Source organism: Lissotriton helveticus, chromosome 2_1 (assembly GCF_964261635.1).
Source record: "Lissotriton helveticus chromosome 2_1, aLisHel1.1, whole genome shotgun sequence".
Taxonomy (NCBI): Eukaryota; Metazoa; Chordata; class Amphibia; order Caudata; family Salamandridae; genus Lissotriton; species Lissotriton helveticus.
This window is the reverse complement of record NC_136059.1, coordinates 1,075,599,570-1,075,616,836: the sequence shown is the minus strand read 5'-3', so window position 1 is coordinate 1,075,616,836 and position 17,267 is coordinate 1,075,599,570. Positions and strand designations below refer to the sequence as shown.

Below are 17,267 nucleotides of genomic sequence, written 5' to 3'. Positions count from 1 at the left end.
CATGAAGATACAGACAGCATAGCCTGACCATGCTGTTTGAGTTTGCAGTTATGAAGTTCCTGGTGGTCCTCCTCTATCATCATATCACCCTATCATAGCTTCCCAGAGAAGGGTGTGACGGAGAGATAATTGAAGACAACTCTCACCCCACAAACCTCCAGGGGCATATTTCCTAATGTTTCACCCAATGCAGGACATCAAGCAGAGTTGCCGTGCAATGTTGTGTGAAATGGAGAGAACAGAAGTTATACATATCTACTAAGACTAAGATATGGTGCACTTCTGTGTGCTGCTTAGCACCAACTTCATCACAGTTGTGAAGGAGTACCCTCTCTGCGAAACTCTAAATCATAAAACTCTTAGGGTCTGAATACGAGTTTGACAGTGTTGGCGTGGGCCACCACGCCAGCGCCCTGCTCCAGCACCACCAAACTCAATGGCCACCCGCCCGCTAGATTACGAGTAATCTTGTGGTCTGGCGGTTGGTCCTTTGGCATTCCCACAGCCGTGCCTATTATAAAGGAATCGCAATGGGAATGCCAAAGGCCGTTCTGCTTGGCATGGACTGTAAAGTCCATGCTGTGTTGGAAAGGGGGTGATTGAACAAGGGGGCGGGCACAACATCTGCCCCCCCTTGCAGACACTCCATTGCCCTGAGGCAACAGGGGGCCCTCTAGGGACCCCTTTGTTTCCTCACCATCACGGTTTTCGTGGCAGCCTCACTGTCATTCAAACTGTGGCAGTGAGGAAACTCCTACTATGCTTGGTGGTGCCACAGCGGCACCACCAGCATATTAGAGACTCTCACTGCTGCACCACCTCTGCAGAATCCATGATCCTTGGTGGTTGCAGCTGGCCTGTTGCAGTCCCACCGCCGTATTTATAAAAAGGCAGGTGGACCACCAGTCTGGCAGTCCAGGGACCGCCATCACAGATTTGGCGGTCCATCTTAATCAAGCCCTTAATCAGTCCTTATGTAAGAAATGCAATAGCAGGGCAATCCAATCATTTTGTGAATTTTGCATCTCTTTTTGTCCCCGGGACAATTTGTTTCATTGTTATTCCACACTGTAATAAGGGTTTGTAGATTAGTCTCATATCAATGGTTCTTCAACTGTTAGATGTTTCATTTTCAGTGAACACTTTGGTTACATTCAATTATTATTACTTAAGCATTTAACAGTTTGTATTCCTCTCTCTCTCTCAGGGTAAGCCTTCATTTAGGTTTAGCCTAAAGTATTGTTCCTTTTTCCCATCCTTTTTTTCTGGACATATTGAATTAACTACTGTTTGTAAACATGTATTTATACTAAGGAGGACACAATAAACTTGTGAGATAGTAAACTATTGTTGTTTTCCATTCTATTTTAGTGCTGGAGTCGGCAGGACTGGCTGCTTCATTGTAATAGATGCCATGTTAGAAAGAATAAAGCACGAAAAAACTGTAGATATTTATGGTCATGTGACTCTAATGAGAGCACAGAGGAACTACATGGTTCAGACGGAGGACCAGTATATCTTCATCCATGACGCACTGATGGAAGCAGTGACGTGTGGAAATACCGAAGTGCCAGCTAGAAACCTTTACACATATATTCAAAAGTTGACACAGATAGAACCGGGAGAAAATGTCACCGGAATGGAGCTGGAGTTTAAGGTACACTAAAAAACACTACATGTGTGGTAACATTGTATGTTGTAGTTGTTGAGCTTTGTTTTTTTACTAGTATGTTCCTTCTAAAAAATAAAGCGTGTTCAAATATCTCATTAAAGGTAGCCTGTGTGTTTACACTAATACTTCTTTAGCAACACCCAAACAGTTTCCATTTCTTCTCATTTATGGCATTCTCACTTCACAACCCCTCATTTGACTCATTGTCACATTTTCTTGCACATTTTCTTGCAGGCCCTCCAACTTCATACATATATATTCCAGGACAAGTTCTACTCCTGTGATTCTTCCTCTTTTTTCCTCTTCACATTCTTTGGCCTAATCCAGTCCTCCATCTGTTTTCCGCTAATAATTTTGTTTTTAGCTTTAACAGATCTTACTCTGTTACCTCCTTTGCCCATCACTTCACCTGTATTTTCCACCTAGATTCTCTAATTGGTCTATACAATTCACACTCTTCAATTGTTCCACTACACCAGATTACATCCTGACATTTGTTTTAAATGTGAAATGTGAAATCAAGACCTGTTTACTTGGTATAAACTCTGTGTCATTCCTCAGCTGCCCACAATCCTTTGGGGTGAACCGTGCCACACCAAGTCAATTTTCAAGATTCAAAAATGGTACTCCATTGCGTCTCATGAGCCCCAAAGAGAACTCTTTGGACACTTGCAACCTACTATTAGAAATCAATGGTAGTTGTAGGTTTAATGGAAATACAACTAAGGGGTTGATTCCGATGTCGGACGCAAAGGCTCTGACCAAGGGTCGGAGCCCTTCCTTCTGCATCGGAAGGTGCCATTCGGATTCCTTTCCGACCGAGCAATTCCGATGGGCTCGGTCGGAAAGGAATCCGCCTAGGATTTCAGGGTGAGCCCGTCCGTCGTCCGGAAATCCTCCAGTACTCACCTGGCTGCCTCTTTACGACCGAGGGAGTACAATGGCGGTTTCCCACTGCCTTTTCGTGCCGGTCTTTCTGGCACGGATAGGCAGTCAGAAACTGTCTGTGGGGGCCCCCAGTAGGGTCCCCATGGGTGCAATGCAGCAGAATGGAGGCCTGGGGAAACCTATGGTGCCCCTCTGTTGATCACTGCACCTGGTTGCAGGCACCTTGGGGTGCCGGACACAGGGTGCAGGGATGAACTGCACCACTCCATTTCAGAAATGCGGACATGCATTCCACTCGGAATGCCTGCTCCCATTGTGCAACATATGAGTGCTACCGAACAGGGTTCGGTCGCATCATGCAGGGCCGTAACAAACGACAGTAGGTGAGTCGGTTACGGCTCCTGACAGATGTTGGACGGACTCAGGTCCGACATCGGAATCAGCCCCTAAGTGTTAATTCCTTATCCATCATCAGTGCCAAAATTACCCATAGGAACATGTCAGTCAAACAAGAAGGGGCAGTAAAGATGTAGATCAAACTACACAATTAACCTGTAGAGATCCTTCTCGCATTTCCATCCATCAAGCTAGAATTTACCCAGTGCCCAATCAACCCAAACAGATCACTCACCACTGTAGTGATCTCTCACCTCTAGGATATATCGCTTTGCTACAAGGCTAATTCCATCTATCTCTGGGCTATTGTCAAGAAAATCATTTCTATAGGTAATTTAAATCTGTACTACAGTCAAAATAAGCCACTGGCATTTTCAAAAATATGCAGGTAATGTGGTTCAATGAAGAAATGCTTGGTCAACACCCAAACAAAGCAACCCTCCCACCCCCAAACCAGGGTTTGAGAGAAACATCCTCATGCCATTTCCCCAGAAGCCTTCAGGGAAAATTTCTAAGATAATATATCAAGCATACTGGACAAGCTTTTAATACCAGAAAAACAAATTCTGCTAATTGTCGATTTTCTCCTGATTAGTGAATTTAAATTCTATGTGGAAACAAACAGTCTGAAATCCTGACCATACTCAAGGCTTGGTGAGAATAGAATATGCTTTGAGACACAAGAGGGACTTCCATTAAGGTGCTAAAAGCTTTTGTGAGGTTCCAAATAAAGCAAGTGAGGATATTAATTCATACAAGGAACTAGCCAATTCAAATTCCCAAAATCACTCTCTGAGTCACCCAACAATTCCAAAAGGAACCTTTGATGATGTATGAGTGCAAAATCACCAACATTTGGGACTCTCCCCAGTAACTGGCAATCATCACTATACCAAGCCCAATGCACTCCTCCTTTATTTACTCATTCACCACAATCTGCCATTTAGCCAGGAAGGATATGCATCTCAATCAGACCTTAGAAACAAATGTCTAACCTGCCTTTAAAAGTCAACTTCAGTGGTCTGTCTGAAGCAATCCCTCATCTCACTTCAAACCAATATCATAATCATTGAAATCAATTTCATTCTCAAAGGAGTCATCCTAGGTCCCCTGAAGCATACCATTACCATTCCTAATTTGAAGATACCTTCAATCAACCAAGGTTTCAGCTAATACCTAGATATCAACGTCAGTTCATAGAAAAGGAGCTTCAAAGACAGTGTCAAGAATATTTAGAACTGAGCAAAACTCATATTGCCCATTGATCTGAGTTAAATTTTCTATAGAGTACTAAATACTCATTGGCTATTAGTGAAGATTGTTATTGTCTTCAAATGAAAACAATGTATTGCTGCTTTACCTCTCAGTAACTTACAGTAAAATGAACCATGATGTTCAACTGAGAAAAATTGTGAAATGAATGAAAGTGTGTGATTTCACTATGCAATTGTTTCAATGTTTACTCTCCAGCCACTTTCAACTAACGTGGAAATGGGCAATAGAATCCTCTTCCCACATATTGTCATGCTCATTACCTAATGAGAAACCATTACCCTGTCTGATTGTATCTGTGATATTATCAATGCGGGTCCTTTGTGGCATTTCCCAGAGCAATAATGGGTTAAATCTTCAAATGTACACTGATAACATGTGTATCACGCTGAATACAAGGATCATCTTAAATATTCTACTAGTGTAAGCAAGGTCTACTGGCTCAAAGCATAATGATTACAGCAGAAGCAAACACCTAGCTGCAAATTTAGCAGGATTCCAAAAAGCCCTGAAATTGAAGAAACATGGATAAAAACCTCAGACTGTAGAATGCTTTAAATTCGAACTTAAGATCTGAGTGAAACCACATTCATGTCGTGCAAAACTTGAAGCCTGAGATTTTCTGATTTGCTTACAGCTGAACTCCATGGAAATGAGAAGTCAAAATGAAGAACATTAGAAAGGAGTTCATACTTCACACAACTGACGACTGAAAAGTGATCGATTGTACTCCACAAACTATATAAAACAAGAACAGTAGATGTCATGGGAATGATGATTAGATACAAGGAAGGCAACAGGGTTTAAAAGAAAAAAAGCTCCTGAAAGGGGATTGAACCGTCACATATTGGAATGTTTCCTACACTTTGATTTTTTGTTGAATAAAGCTTCCTGAAACGTATGTATTGACAAATCCATTCGCCAAAAATTCCTGGATTCATTCTGTATTATTTTGATATGCAATTCCACTCTTTACATTTCCCATCAAGCTCTTCAACTCCCCTACTTGCTTTCAGCTCAAATTATATCATTTATATATCCCCAATATCCCCAAGTTTGCTGACTCTATTTCCCATCTTCTTGCTCTACAATTCCACTTGGTGTTTCCCAAATTCCACTTGGTGTTTTCCCAAAACAATTCCCACTTATTCCCACTGTGGCAGTGTCAGTGTGACAAATTTTCATAGGACATTCGTTGTAACATTGCATACATGAACAGTGTCCTAGGATTTTCAAATCGATATGAGTATTTGGGATACTGAGCAGTTGAGGCTTATTGGAGGCTTGTATTCCTAACCATGTATACCCTGGGGAAGTGTCAAAGGCACATATCCTCTTCTAGCTGACACAGATTTGTCATCAATTCTTTGTTTTAGTAAAGCAAATCAATTTTTTTTCAGAAATCTAGGACTATTTTCTACAACATACTTCCCCAGTCTATTTGATGCAGTCTGGATACTGTTCACCACACATGCAACATACTGACATATTCACATTTAATCACTGTGGTCTATGCACTCTATGTAAATCAAGCATTGCACATATAGATAATGTTATTTATCTTCGGCATATAGTGTTATGTGTAAAGCATTTAGGTGAAGACATTTTGTATGCCATATATTATTGAAATGTTAGATTAACTGACCTTGCACAAATAATGAACTATTTAACTTGCTGCTATTTGTGTTGTGAGGTACATTAATTAACACGTGGCTCTCAGACAACACCTAGGATTAGCTTCTGATTTCAAACACGTATTTTGCACTAAACTACGTTCTGAAACCTCACTCCCGCCTCACAGTTTTTTCTTGTTCTACCACACACCCTTTTCCGAGACAGAAGGTTAACTGATTATTGATTATCTAATGGAATCACAATGTTAGCTTACCTCAGATCTTGGATTGTTCTGGTCACTGTTTAAAACATTGGCTGAATACCTATGTATACATCTAATATAGCTAATAAATATTAGATTATTAGTATATATATATATATATATATATATATATATATATATATATATATATATACATATATATATATATATTATATATATATATCTTCACAATATTAAAATATACGCTTATGCATTTTTAATATATTTAATACATGTTTTAGTTATGCTTAATGTATGCAGCATTGTTACATTCATTCTCTTTAAAAACATTATGAAACTGAAAAGAAATCTATAACAGTAAGTGTTGGTCATTTGCCCTGATAAAAAAATCAATTAGATCCTTTTTGGGTCATCCTAATTGTGTGTATATGCTATTTGCACATTCTGTAATAATGGTATTCAAACGTTATTCTTTATTTTTCTGTTTACCAGCGTCTTGCCAGCTCTAAAGCTCACACTTCAAGATTCATTAGTGCCAATCTTCCATGTAATAAATTTAAAAATCGCCTTGTTAATATTATGCCATATGAATCCACAAGGGTGTGCTTACAGCCGATCCGAGGAGTGGAAGGGTCTGACTATATTAATGCCAGCTTTATTGATGGATACAGGTAGGAAACCATGCTGTTTTTGTGTTTTGCGGTGGGTTTCTTTTGCTTTATGTGACAGAGATTTCCTTTTGAAATGTATCTTAATTTATTCAATTCATTATACGTTGAGTCTCTAAACTTGCTGCATCAAGAGAGTAACTTCAGGAATGAAAAAGTATGGAGGGAGCCAGGGGTGGACTGGCCTTAGGGGGCCCGGGCCATCCCCCGGTGCGCCGCTTGGGTGGGATCCGGTTTTAGGCCCCTGGGGGCCGTTTTTGTTACAGGGCCGTTTTTGCAGCATGGCTGCAAAATCGGCCCTGTACCAAAATCGGCCGAAAACTGGCCCCGACAAAGAGCTCGGCGGCACCGCTAACCCCCCGAGTGGGGGGGGGGGGCGAGCACTTTGCCAGGGCTGGTTGTGGTTCCCTCTCCAGCCCTGGAAGGAGCGAAACAAAATGCAATTTATGAGTCTCTAAAGAAAAGAAGACGTGGTTGAGCTGCTAAAAATATTTCAGGGTTTGTTTGTTAGAGCTGAATTTCTCAAAAAACAAAAATGGAAAAACGTTCAGAATGTTCATTTTTTAGAGAAGCTGTAGATTAAAGATCTTACTACACTGCTTTATTAGAAACACTCGAGCCCAGATTTACGTAAGACTCAGGTCAAGCAGTGCAGCAACTTCAGGGTGTGCTGCGTTGCGTGAAAGGGAGAGAGCATAACAGCACCATATTAACTAAGATATGTCACTGGTTTTTTCTCTTTACTTGCGCTGGCGCAAATACACTGCCATGCCCCAGTGAACATACCTGTCCACCATTTTGCAAGGGTGTGTGCGTTCTGCCGGGATTTTTTTTTTTTTATTGGCAGGGAACTCTTGCAGTACAAAAACTATCCTTTAACACTTTTCTGTTTTGAATGTGTATTGTACAATGCAGCCCACGTGCAAAGTAGGAAAAATTAGGAGAAATCAAAACTTTTCTCCTTGTTACACCAGCCTTTAGGAAGCGTAAGATTTTGGTTCAAATCACTGTTTACAAATGTTTGTAGATAGGGATATGAGTCAAAAGCCCATAGTTGATTGCATGAGAATGCCCACGTCCCACCTAGGGAATGCCCACGTGACTCCAGTAAAACATAGTAGAACATAGTGCAACTTTGCCTTACTTTGGTAAACCATCCAACTCAAATACTACTTTGCATTGGATAGTAAATCCCAGCAAAACACTATGCTAAAAAAGTAAAACAAGCTAAATGCAAATTGGTAATAAATCTGGCCCCTATCGGTAGTGCAGTACACTGCTCTGCAGATTACAGAAGTGGATTTCACTGTGCACACTACTGTGCATTGTGATGCTCCATACACATACACAGCTCCCTGGGCTCCTGCATAGGTACACAATGCTTTAGAGTCTGGCTACACTCCTATCTGAACTTCTATAAATTCCTGAAAGCAATGAAATCATGCTGTGCTGAGTCCGTGTGTTCAAATAAGGGTCCAGCTTTGGAGGGAACTTTGCTAGTACCCATAAGGGTTGGCAGTGTTCTTGACTGCATACTTCCTATAGAGATGCCCCTCACTGGGAGGTTTCAGGAGCCTCTGCGTAGGCATAGGCATGCCTTGCTGCCTGGTTTTAAACAAATGAAAATGTTTTTAAACATCTGGCACATCATATTGGGAGAAGACCCAGAATGAGGGGAAAACTGACTTAGTGGACATGCTCAGGAGTATTGAGATTCAAGTCACAGAATAGGCACCAATTTTATAGCTTCAGAAAGTTAGTTAATAAATGCGTTAAAATGCAATGAGTTGAAGAATGAAACTTAGACCAGTGGCTCTAGGTCAACTGAGCGTCAATATGAAATTGAAATGATGGTTAGTCAAGGATTCACAAATGGAGAAAACTGTCCATGGGATTGTAAAATAAATGGACATTTCCACCATTCAAATTCATAAATGTTGGCACATTATACAAAGTTGCTTACTCAGTGTTATAAAACATGGACGAAATGTCAAGAATCAAAGAAGTCCCCATAACAGGGTTCATAACTTAGCATGAATGATGTAAACAGTATGGAAGGGCCTCATTAATAGTTTTTGGGTGTAGGGCTTCTCTATGCCAAAGTGAAAGTGCAGAAATGCACCGTATTTAAGTAATATGTGCTTTCTGACTGTGCTGGTGCCATTTTGGCAGCATCGCGCCAACATAGGCACCCTTGCACCATGGCATAAGAGTGTCTCCATTGTTTTGTGCAGGAAAGGGCACTTTCCTGCACAAAAATCCTTAAGAGGCATTTTCCTCTTTCTTTGTGTGATGCAGAATGCACCACCCATGGAAAGAGGAAAGAACGAGGAGAAATAAAGTTGTTTCTCCTCGTTATGCCTCACCTCTGGAGGCTTATGAATTTTGTGCCTTCCCAGGTTGACATGTTTTTGTAAATGTGGATGGCGTCAAATTCCATGGGTGTTGCGTGGGAAAACTCACTGCTCATGGAAGCAACCTGGGCGCAGAATAAGGTGATGCAGCGATTTGCGCTGCGTCGCCTTACTCATGATTTATGAGGCCACTCAAAGCCAATCAGGGTGACTTCGTAAATCTTTATGAGAGCCCTGTGTCATGCACGTACCACTTGACGTAGTGTAAATGTGACGCAGGGGTCTCCGAAATAAGCCCCCAAATGTATATAATTAAGCAATTTTTGTGATAACGTTTGTTAGTATACAGTGTAATAATGTAAGTCATCATTGTTAGTAAGCAGTAACTGAGCAAAGCAGGATGAATGTGGTCTACGTAATTTATGCAGCTTTTACTGTGAAATTTTTAGTTTGCTGGAGGTTTTCGTACAGAAGTGGTTCTATAATTCATAAACGTAATTGATTGCAGGACGCTCAGTGCTACGAATGCAAGTAGCACAACTAAGTACTTCTTAAGTGTTTTTTCTGACACATAAAATTGAGCTATTAGAATCACATTAAAATTAAAAGTAATAACGATAATCCATACATCATAATACTAATGTGATTTCCTCAGAAGTGAAAAAAAATATGTTCTGGTTTGATTAAAACACCGTAATTTGCTTTTAATGTGATAAACGCTAATAATACGTGTCTTTGACTGTCTTCACAAAATGACTGCTGTGCTCCAACATCAATATTTACATATAAGCAAAGCATGGCTAACTACTGTGCCATCTGGAATTACATTTTTTCTTTCTCTTCTAGACAACAAAAGGCCTACATAGCTACTCAAGGTCCCTTAGCGGAGACAACTGAGGATTTCTGGAGAATGCTTTGGGAGCACAACTCCACAATCGTTGTAATGCTTACCAAACTTCGGGAGATGGGAAGGGTAAGCTGCCTGATTTTGTTCTGATTTCTCTAGTCTTCTGTTTGTCAGTGCACGTTTTTTCTGCCTATTTGAATCCACATATCTGTAAGGGATATTGCTCACCTGCCTCAGTCTTCTCAATGCATGTCATTACTGGCACTGAGCCCCTAAGCTATTGTTTATAATCTCTACTCTTTGAGTAAGGATATTTGGGAGGGGCTAGGAAGGACCAGCAGACCATTTGGTCTGCCCTCTGAGATGCCACTCAATCCCTATGCTGCAGTGAGTGGTCTTCAAGCCAGAAGAAGGCTCTTGGAGAGCTGTCATCAGCAGGCATTCTTGCACCCTGTCCTTTACTCCATACTTTTGTGCTGATGCACAAGTATCTAGCCTTTCAGGGAGATCGGAGTACCCCCAGCAATGGCTGACTCATGCTGACAGAAGGCTCATGGGCTTCCTCTGTGCATGATGAACAGCATATTGGAGGTACTGACTAATACAGTGTATGCATGCTTTGTATTCTGGAGGCCGTAAAGTACATTGCTGTCCTGGGATCGCAGACCAGCCCTGGCAATTAATTAAAACTTTTGCAGCGGGTGGGGGTTATTGCTGGAGGAAACACCACTGCTGAATGCGCTTTTGTAACAAGGGGATGATTTTTCAGCACTGCTGCAAAACCGGCCACCACTAACAAAAAACAGCCCACATTGTTCCAAAACCGGCCTCCACTATCAATAAAACATCCAAACAGGTCCAAAACCGGCCCCCACCGTTCCAGCCCACCGGAGAAACACCTGGTGCCCGCTACGGACAGTCCAGCCGTGATAAAGTATGATATGCACTGCTGACCAATAGATTAGTATAGGCATCCAGTAACTCCACCTATGGTGATAGTGCGCGGTACAAATAATTTTAATAGAATAATAATAATAGAACTTTCCCTGCTCTTAGCGTGATCTAGATGATGATTGAGTACGCAACCAATGGTAAACAATTGTTACCGAAAGAGAATTGGATTACCTAGATATGCATGTGCCTTGAATCTCTTTTCAAATGTCCCAATATAAAGCTGCACATGGCCAGCTTATGTAGTGTGTAACATTTAATGTGAAATATACCTTTTCTGTGGCTTAGAAGAATATGCAATATTCTGATAGAATTTCAAGATAAATATTGAAATAAAAAATAGAACTCCTCTAGAAATCACACTACAACTTCAATATAAGGGAAAGCCTTAAAGCTATTTCAAAAACAAATGTATTAGAAGTTCTGTGCATAAATTACACTTGATCCATTTGTACTTAATCTAGGAGAAGTACATGGGGTGGCAGTAATTTTTCTTGTGCCAACAATTTTTCTCAAAATGTAATTCCAAAATGGAAGCGGGTTATTTACCAAAATGTTGAAGGGGTCCATGAACAAGGTGTGTGGCCCTCACCATAGTGATGCAGAGACTGCTGCTCCCTCCAAGAAAACAGTGGGTTCCTACAGGTTTCAAGGTCACTTGGGTCTACATGTTCTAAGCCTGGGCTTTCGTTATGCCAATCGTTGTCTTTTTTGCTTTAGTTGAATTGGTTTTACTGAAGCGAACCAAGATAACACCTCCTTTAATGCAATATGACATCTTATATACAATATTAAACTAAAGTGATGATTGTTAATTTATGTTCCTTGGTAAATAGAAGCATCCACTAGTTCTAAGTACACCCTTTCACAAAGAAAATAAATGATATTGTTATGTACTATAATAATGCATCACAAGGTCCCACACCTCTTCTACAACATGAATGCAAGGTTACAGTAATGACTGCTACCGAATGTGGGTGGTGGGGCGTGAGGGGCGAAGGGGTTAATTGATACATTTTTAAAAAACGTACCTTAGAACGGATGACCTGATGCCGCCTCCCCTGCGTCCTTTTCCTTCATCCTCTGCATTCAAGCCGGCAGCAGGAAGCACCCGGCACTCAGCCTCCCCAGAGCCAATCACAATACTGCAAAGCAGTGTTGTGATTGGTCTGAGTGCATGGATCGGCGCTCAGACTCAAACAGGGAGCCTGTGCATGTTCCTGACCAGGCTGTGTAATGCAGCCTAGTAGGAACATACTAAGTGTGCATGAACTGTTTGGTTGGCACAAGAGGGATGGCCAAACAGTTCATACACACTTTGGGAGTGCAAAGCAGTCCTCCCCTGCTCTGGCCAGCCCCACTCTACACTGCACACATTCTGCATGCAATAGGAAAAATAAAATGACAATAACGATACGTTATTGTCATTTTATTTTTCCTTTTTGTTCTCCGCCTTAGTGGAGGAGCCGCCGCTGCAAGGCTAACATAACACACAATGTCAGATGCAACCATTTCTTTAGGTCTGGCATTATCCAAGACCTTTCGATTTTGCAAATATTTTACGCATCAAATACCTATTTTTGGAAGCTTTCACCTAGCACTTTCCTCCATTGTTCTGTTGTGTCAGTCGCATTTTTCTCCCACTCACTGCGGCATACTTCACAGGGCAATTGGTAGGCCCACTTCACCAATTGGCTAGCCATACGGTGTGTGACAGTAGTTCCCTTCAGTGCCAGAAACGTCAATGGTGATCTGGACTTTTTCAGACCTCCCAAAAATATTTTTCCTCTAATGTACATATGTATATATATTGGGGAGAGCTTGGAAGCTCCCCAGACAAAAATGTTTTAAAAAAAGGTGGCAAAACCAGCATTGAAAAGGCACATTTTGGGCATCTAATGTTTGTTTCACCTTCCTTTCTTAACACATTGGATAGTTTGTAGAATAGTGCGCTCCTGTGAAGAAATATGTTTTGCACAAATATTATTTTCTATAGTGTAAGGTCTGCAGCTCATTTTTAAAGAGCTTTCTGCAACTGCAGCTATATTAAAAACACAGTCCTGTGTGTTTGTGTATTAAGATCACGAAACCCTTCTTCTTTTCTTTCTTTTTTTAGGAAAAATGTCACCAATACTGGCCGGCAGAGCGGTCAGCCAGGTACCAGTACTTCGTGGTAGACCCCATGGCAGAGTACAACATGCCGCAGTACATCCTTCGGGAGTTCAAGGTCACGGATGCCAGGGTGAGTCAGCGCACTGAATTGCTTCTTTTTTCCATCTGACGCCAATTACCCATTTCCTGCACTTTCCCTCTCGTTCAGTTCACAAAGCCGCAGAGAAATGTAAATTTCCCACTCATAAACAAAAGTTAAAGGAGCGAATTAAGAATTCGCATAATAAACAAATATCGTATCCATAACAGCTGACTGATGCCGAAAATTGGAAGCTCACATCTGTGCAATACAACCTTTGCAATGTATCGCTGCTAGCTCTGGAACACATTAGGGCTTTTTCATCACGTCATTTTCTGAATGTTTTCCCACTTTTCTTTGTGTCTGGGAATCATGCGAGTTTCAGGGCTAATGCAATGTGATTTAAAAACTGCAGAGTATATACCATTCCTGAGAAAAGCCTTTAAAGCTTCACACTTTAGGGATTGAGTGTTGGCAATACTCGCTTCTTGGAGTGTGGAAGCTTCTGCACCAAATGGTCCTGGGCTCGTGATGTTGATTGCTTGGCTGATATTCAGTGGCCACTTTATGTCTCTGCTGAGCCCAAGCTAAGCACGGAATCCAAATGCGTCAAATGAACACATGTAACCTTTTTTTAGGCAGAGTTCATGTTGTTGCTGCTCACCACAATTCCCACAGCAGAGCATTTGAAACTTTTGGAAGCTCTTTAGAAAAATGGTTGGCAAGAACAGCAACATGTTGGCCTTTCCAGAAATGTCATGGTTTGTGCTGACACGGTTCCAAACCCACCTCAAGGATATTGCATGAGCTTTTTTCCGAATGAAGTCCACCCTGCCAGAAGTGCCTCACATTTCAAGAGCGATGCCCAGGAGACCTCTCACCTGCCCACAGATGGAGAGGTTTAAACCTCCTCTCAACATCTTGCTGCCGGCGAGACCATGTAGAGGTCATTCTGTGCCTAGGGAACCCTCAGGAGCACAGCGGTCATACACTAAAAAAGGACTGAAACAGGTTTTGACCACAAAATTTTCTTTTCCGAAGAATTGTATTGCATATACCAGATTCAGAAAAGCAACCAGACAGAGGAGTATCAGGTTAAAATGATATTTGATGTCATGAAAAGCAGATAACCTGAATATTTCCACCTTGGATAAATCATCTTTCACCTTTTGATTTCAAAATTATAATCGTGGTTCATTTGCAACCTAATTTTTTTTCTGTTTTCATCGTTTTGAAGCCGTATTTATCCAGGGAAGCACTAGAAATGACTTCTGAGATGCTGAGAAAAAATGGCGTAGGCAAGTTTGAGTTCAGAATTCAGCTAATGTAGTGAGGCAGTTGAAACAACTCCATGATACGTGTTATTGAATCCCTTTGTCTGTCTGTCTATCTGTCTAGGGATACCGAGCTTGAAATCAGCTGCTGCAAACCGAATTTTCTTTTTTATGTGTTTTGTCTCTCACTTATGTCTCTTTACCTCTCTGTCTGTTTTTGTTCTTTTCTCTGTGCCATGCCCTACTAATTGATAAAACAACCAGTGTTGAAGTTCGTTCATTTGGAAAAACTTTAGCAATATAAGAATGAATTTAGGGCTTAATTTGTAAACAAATAAGTGCCAGGGCCCTCGTCAGGAGGCCACAGCAGCAAGTGCCAGGTCCCTCCTCGGAAGGCACTGCTGCATGTCCCACACATTGCCCCTGGCAGCATTGCCAATAGCAATTAACTGCAGGTGTTGAGCACTGGAAACAATCGACTCAAATTAAGCCCTGCTTCAGATAGAGTATGTTAGCTTTCAAATTATTTCAAATGAAATAGTCTTCTCTTGGAAGGGTAGCAGCCGACTTTAATGCGTAATGCAAAAAGGAATCTTTTTTAGGGAAAATGTCTTTGAAAAAGGAGACACAACATCAACTATTATAAGTCTTGCATTTTGATGCAGAGTGAGGTGCAAGCTAGAAAGGGTATATCCTTGTTTGTTGTGATTGTCCAATCATATTTAAGCTCTCTTTGAAGCACCCACCTCCATTGTCACGGGGTAAGAAGAAATCTAGGGTATTGTCCATTACACCGACCAATGCCTGATCACCTACTGTTCCCAGTATAATCACTTCTTAGTGTGACAGTGGGGACATGGGATTTATAAAAACACACAAGATGACACTAAACCCTGTCTTGAAAGACACAATTATGTTTAATTGCGACTTGCCAATCAGATTATTATACAGTCATGGTAGACGTTTTCCACTCATAGTGCAAGCAGGGCAAGACCCTGGAAGACATGCTTCTTTGAGTGCCATCTAGATACCAATCCAATAATGCAGATGCGAGCTCACCCATGAACACTAAGTGATTGTCAAGCTTTGTCTGATAGGCTTTCACTTCTCCTCTGCTGTCCACATATTATCAAGAACTGAGGTCCAGGAGAGCTCAATATTGTCTTTTCATCTCAAGTATTCTTTGGGAACTTGATGGGAAAGCACTTTAAGACTTGTTATCCTTATGTTCAGCATAATTAGCATCTAGTACTTTTGTGGTAATTTATTTGGATATAAAGAGAACCGGACAAAGGCAGGGTGGACCGACATAGTGATAGGTTGTTATAGACAGTCACAAACACAAGCACACTGCCTGAAACACCAGGCTGGCCAAAGTAGAGGCATTGTCTAATATAGTTATATTTACTTTGAAATAAAGAGATTTATAACAAAAATAAAGCTTGATGGACAGATTTACTAACAGCAATGGATAGACAAACAGACAGATGTATCGAGAGAAAGACAGCCACATAGTTACACTGCTAGACACGTGATAGGCAGACAAATCCATGGTGCTGTGTATAGCTAGAGCGCCAGACGGATAGACATAAGTAGAGCATTTCCTAGGAATGTTTTGCTGGAGAGATGAAGCTAGCTTGAAATACAAACATAGAAAAAAGGTAAATGTAGATGCACTGAGTTGTAAAGCGTTCTTGTTATTAAAGGAGCATTATCGGTCTTTAAGCACTAATACATAGCTTTGCTGGATACATGTCATTAACCACATATGGTCCTTGTGTATAATGTTCCAGTAGTGAAGTACCGCAGAGGTGTCACCGTCCTGCCCTCTTCTGTAGACAGTTATAACATCTCATCGCAGTCTCTTAAGATATAAGAATGATATTGCTCTAATGGAAATATGATTAGAAGCAGAAGGTAGATTCACTCTGGTGCTCTCAGTTTTGTTCACTAAATAATTGACAGATTGCTCGCTGTCTCAGATGCACCTCTCTAAAGATTTACCAACTTTTGCGAATCCTAATTTGATTCATTCGTCCAAAAGATCCCACTGCGTCCAAGCGATGCTCTCCTCACGTAATCGTGTTTTAAGGAACCGCCTCTCGCAGATGTTGGTGGACTTTAATTTTCGATTATGAGTTGCTCCTAAATTGCTTAATGAGCTGCGATGCCGGCTGATCTCCAAAGCAAAACACACCAGTGAACCATCTCAGATATCCTTATTCCCGTTGTCATTTTTATTAAGTTACCTTTCATCTCACATATTACACTAGCGTGGGTCTTGGCCAGGGCCACTGGAAAAAACAAATTGTTTGGCTTTTTCCACCAAAATATGCTTTTGACAGTCATCGTGTAATGCATCTCCTACTGCAAATTTACAACAGAAACAACATTTGTTTCTAGTTCAAGCACATAAAAAAATATTAAAATTGGAATATACATGATGCAATTTAGCGGGGATGCTTTGCAAAAGTTAACTGGCCAATTTCAGCCGTTGGTTGCTGTAGATATCATTTTAAATCAGTGACAATTGATCGAAACGTCCCAATTGTCGTACTGGGAGAAGGGCTTTACTCTGCAGCCAGAAACAAAAAATTGAAGTATTTTAATATATTTCAAAGATGGCGGATAGATAGATTTATTACTTTTTTGTGATTTTTGTTTTTGTTTCCCTATTAACACAAGCTCATGTTTACTTGGCAATCATTTACTCAAAGGTGCAATTATTTCAACAGGACACTCAGACTTAGAAGAATCACAAACAGGTGCCATGTTTGAATCCCAAACGTCTTCTTGGTGAAATATGAACAGAATGAATATGAAACTTTCTAGGCCATGGATACTCACAAACATTTTCTGAAGGGCCGCAAATTATGGTCTGTGGTGAGCCAGAGGGCCGCGCTGATGCTAGCAGGAT

At 41.0% G+C, this 17,267-nt stretch overlaps 1 protein-coding gene across 17 annotated transcripts in view; it reads left to right on the top strand.

The window, feature by feature from the left end:
• PTPRD (protein tyrosine phosphatase receptor type D) overlaps window positions 1-17,267 on the top strand; it is a 1,484,152-nt gene that overhangs the window by 1,434,709 nt on the left and 32,176 nt on the right. For all 17 annotated transcript variants that reach the window (XM_078675875.1, XM_078675878.1, XM_078675877.1 and 14 more), the window contains 4 exons: window positions 1,372-1,657; window positions 6,558-6,736; window positions 9,934-10,060; window positions 13,002-13,127. In XM_078675875.1, the coding sequence (XP_078532001.1) occupies window positions 1,372-1,657; window positions 6,558-6,736; window positions 9,934-10,060; window positions 13,002-13,127 (718 nt within the window). The remainder of the gene's footprint in view (window positions 1-1,371; window positions 1,658-6,557; window positions 6,737-9,933; window positions 10,061-13,001; window positions 13,128-17,267) is intronic.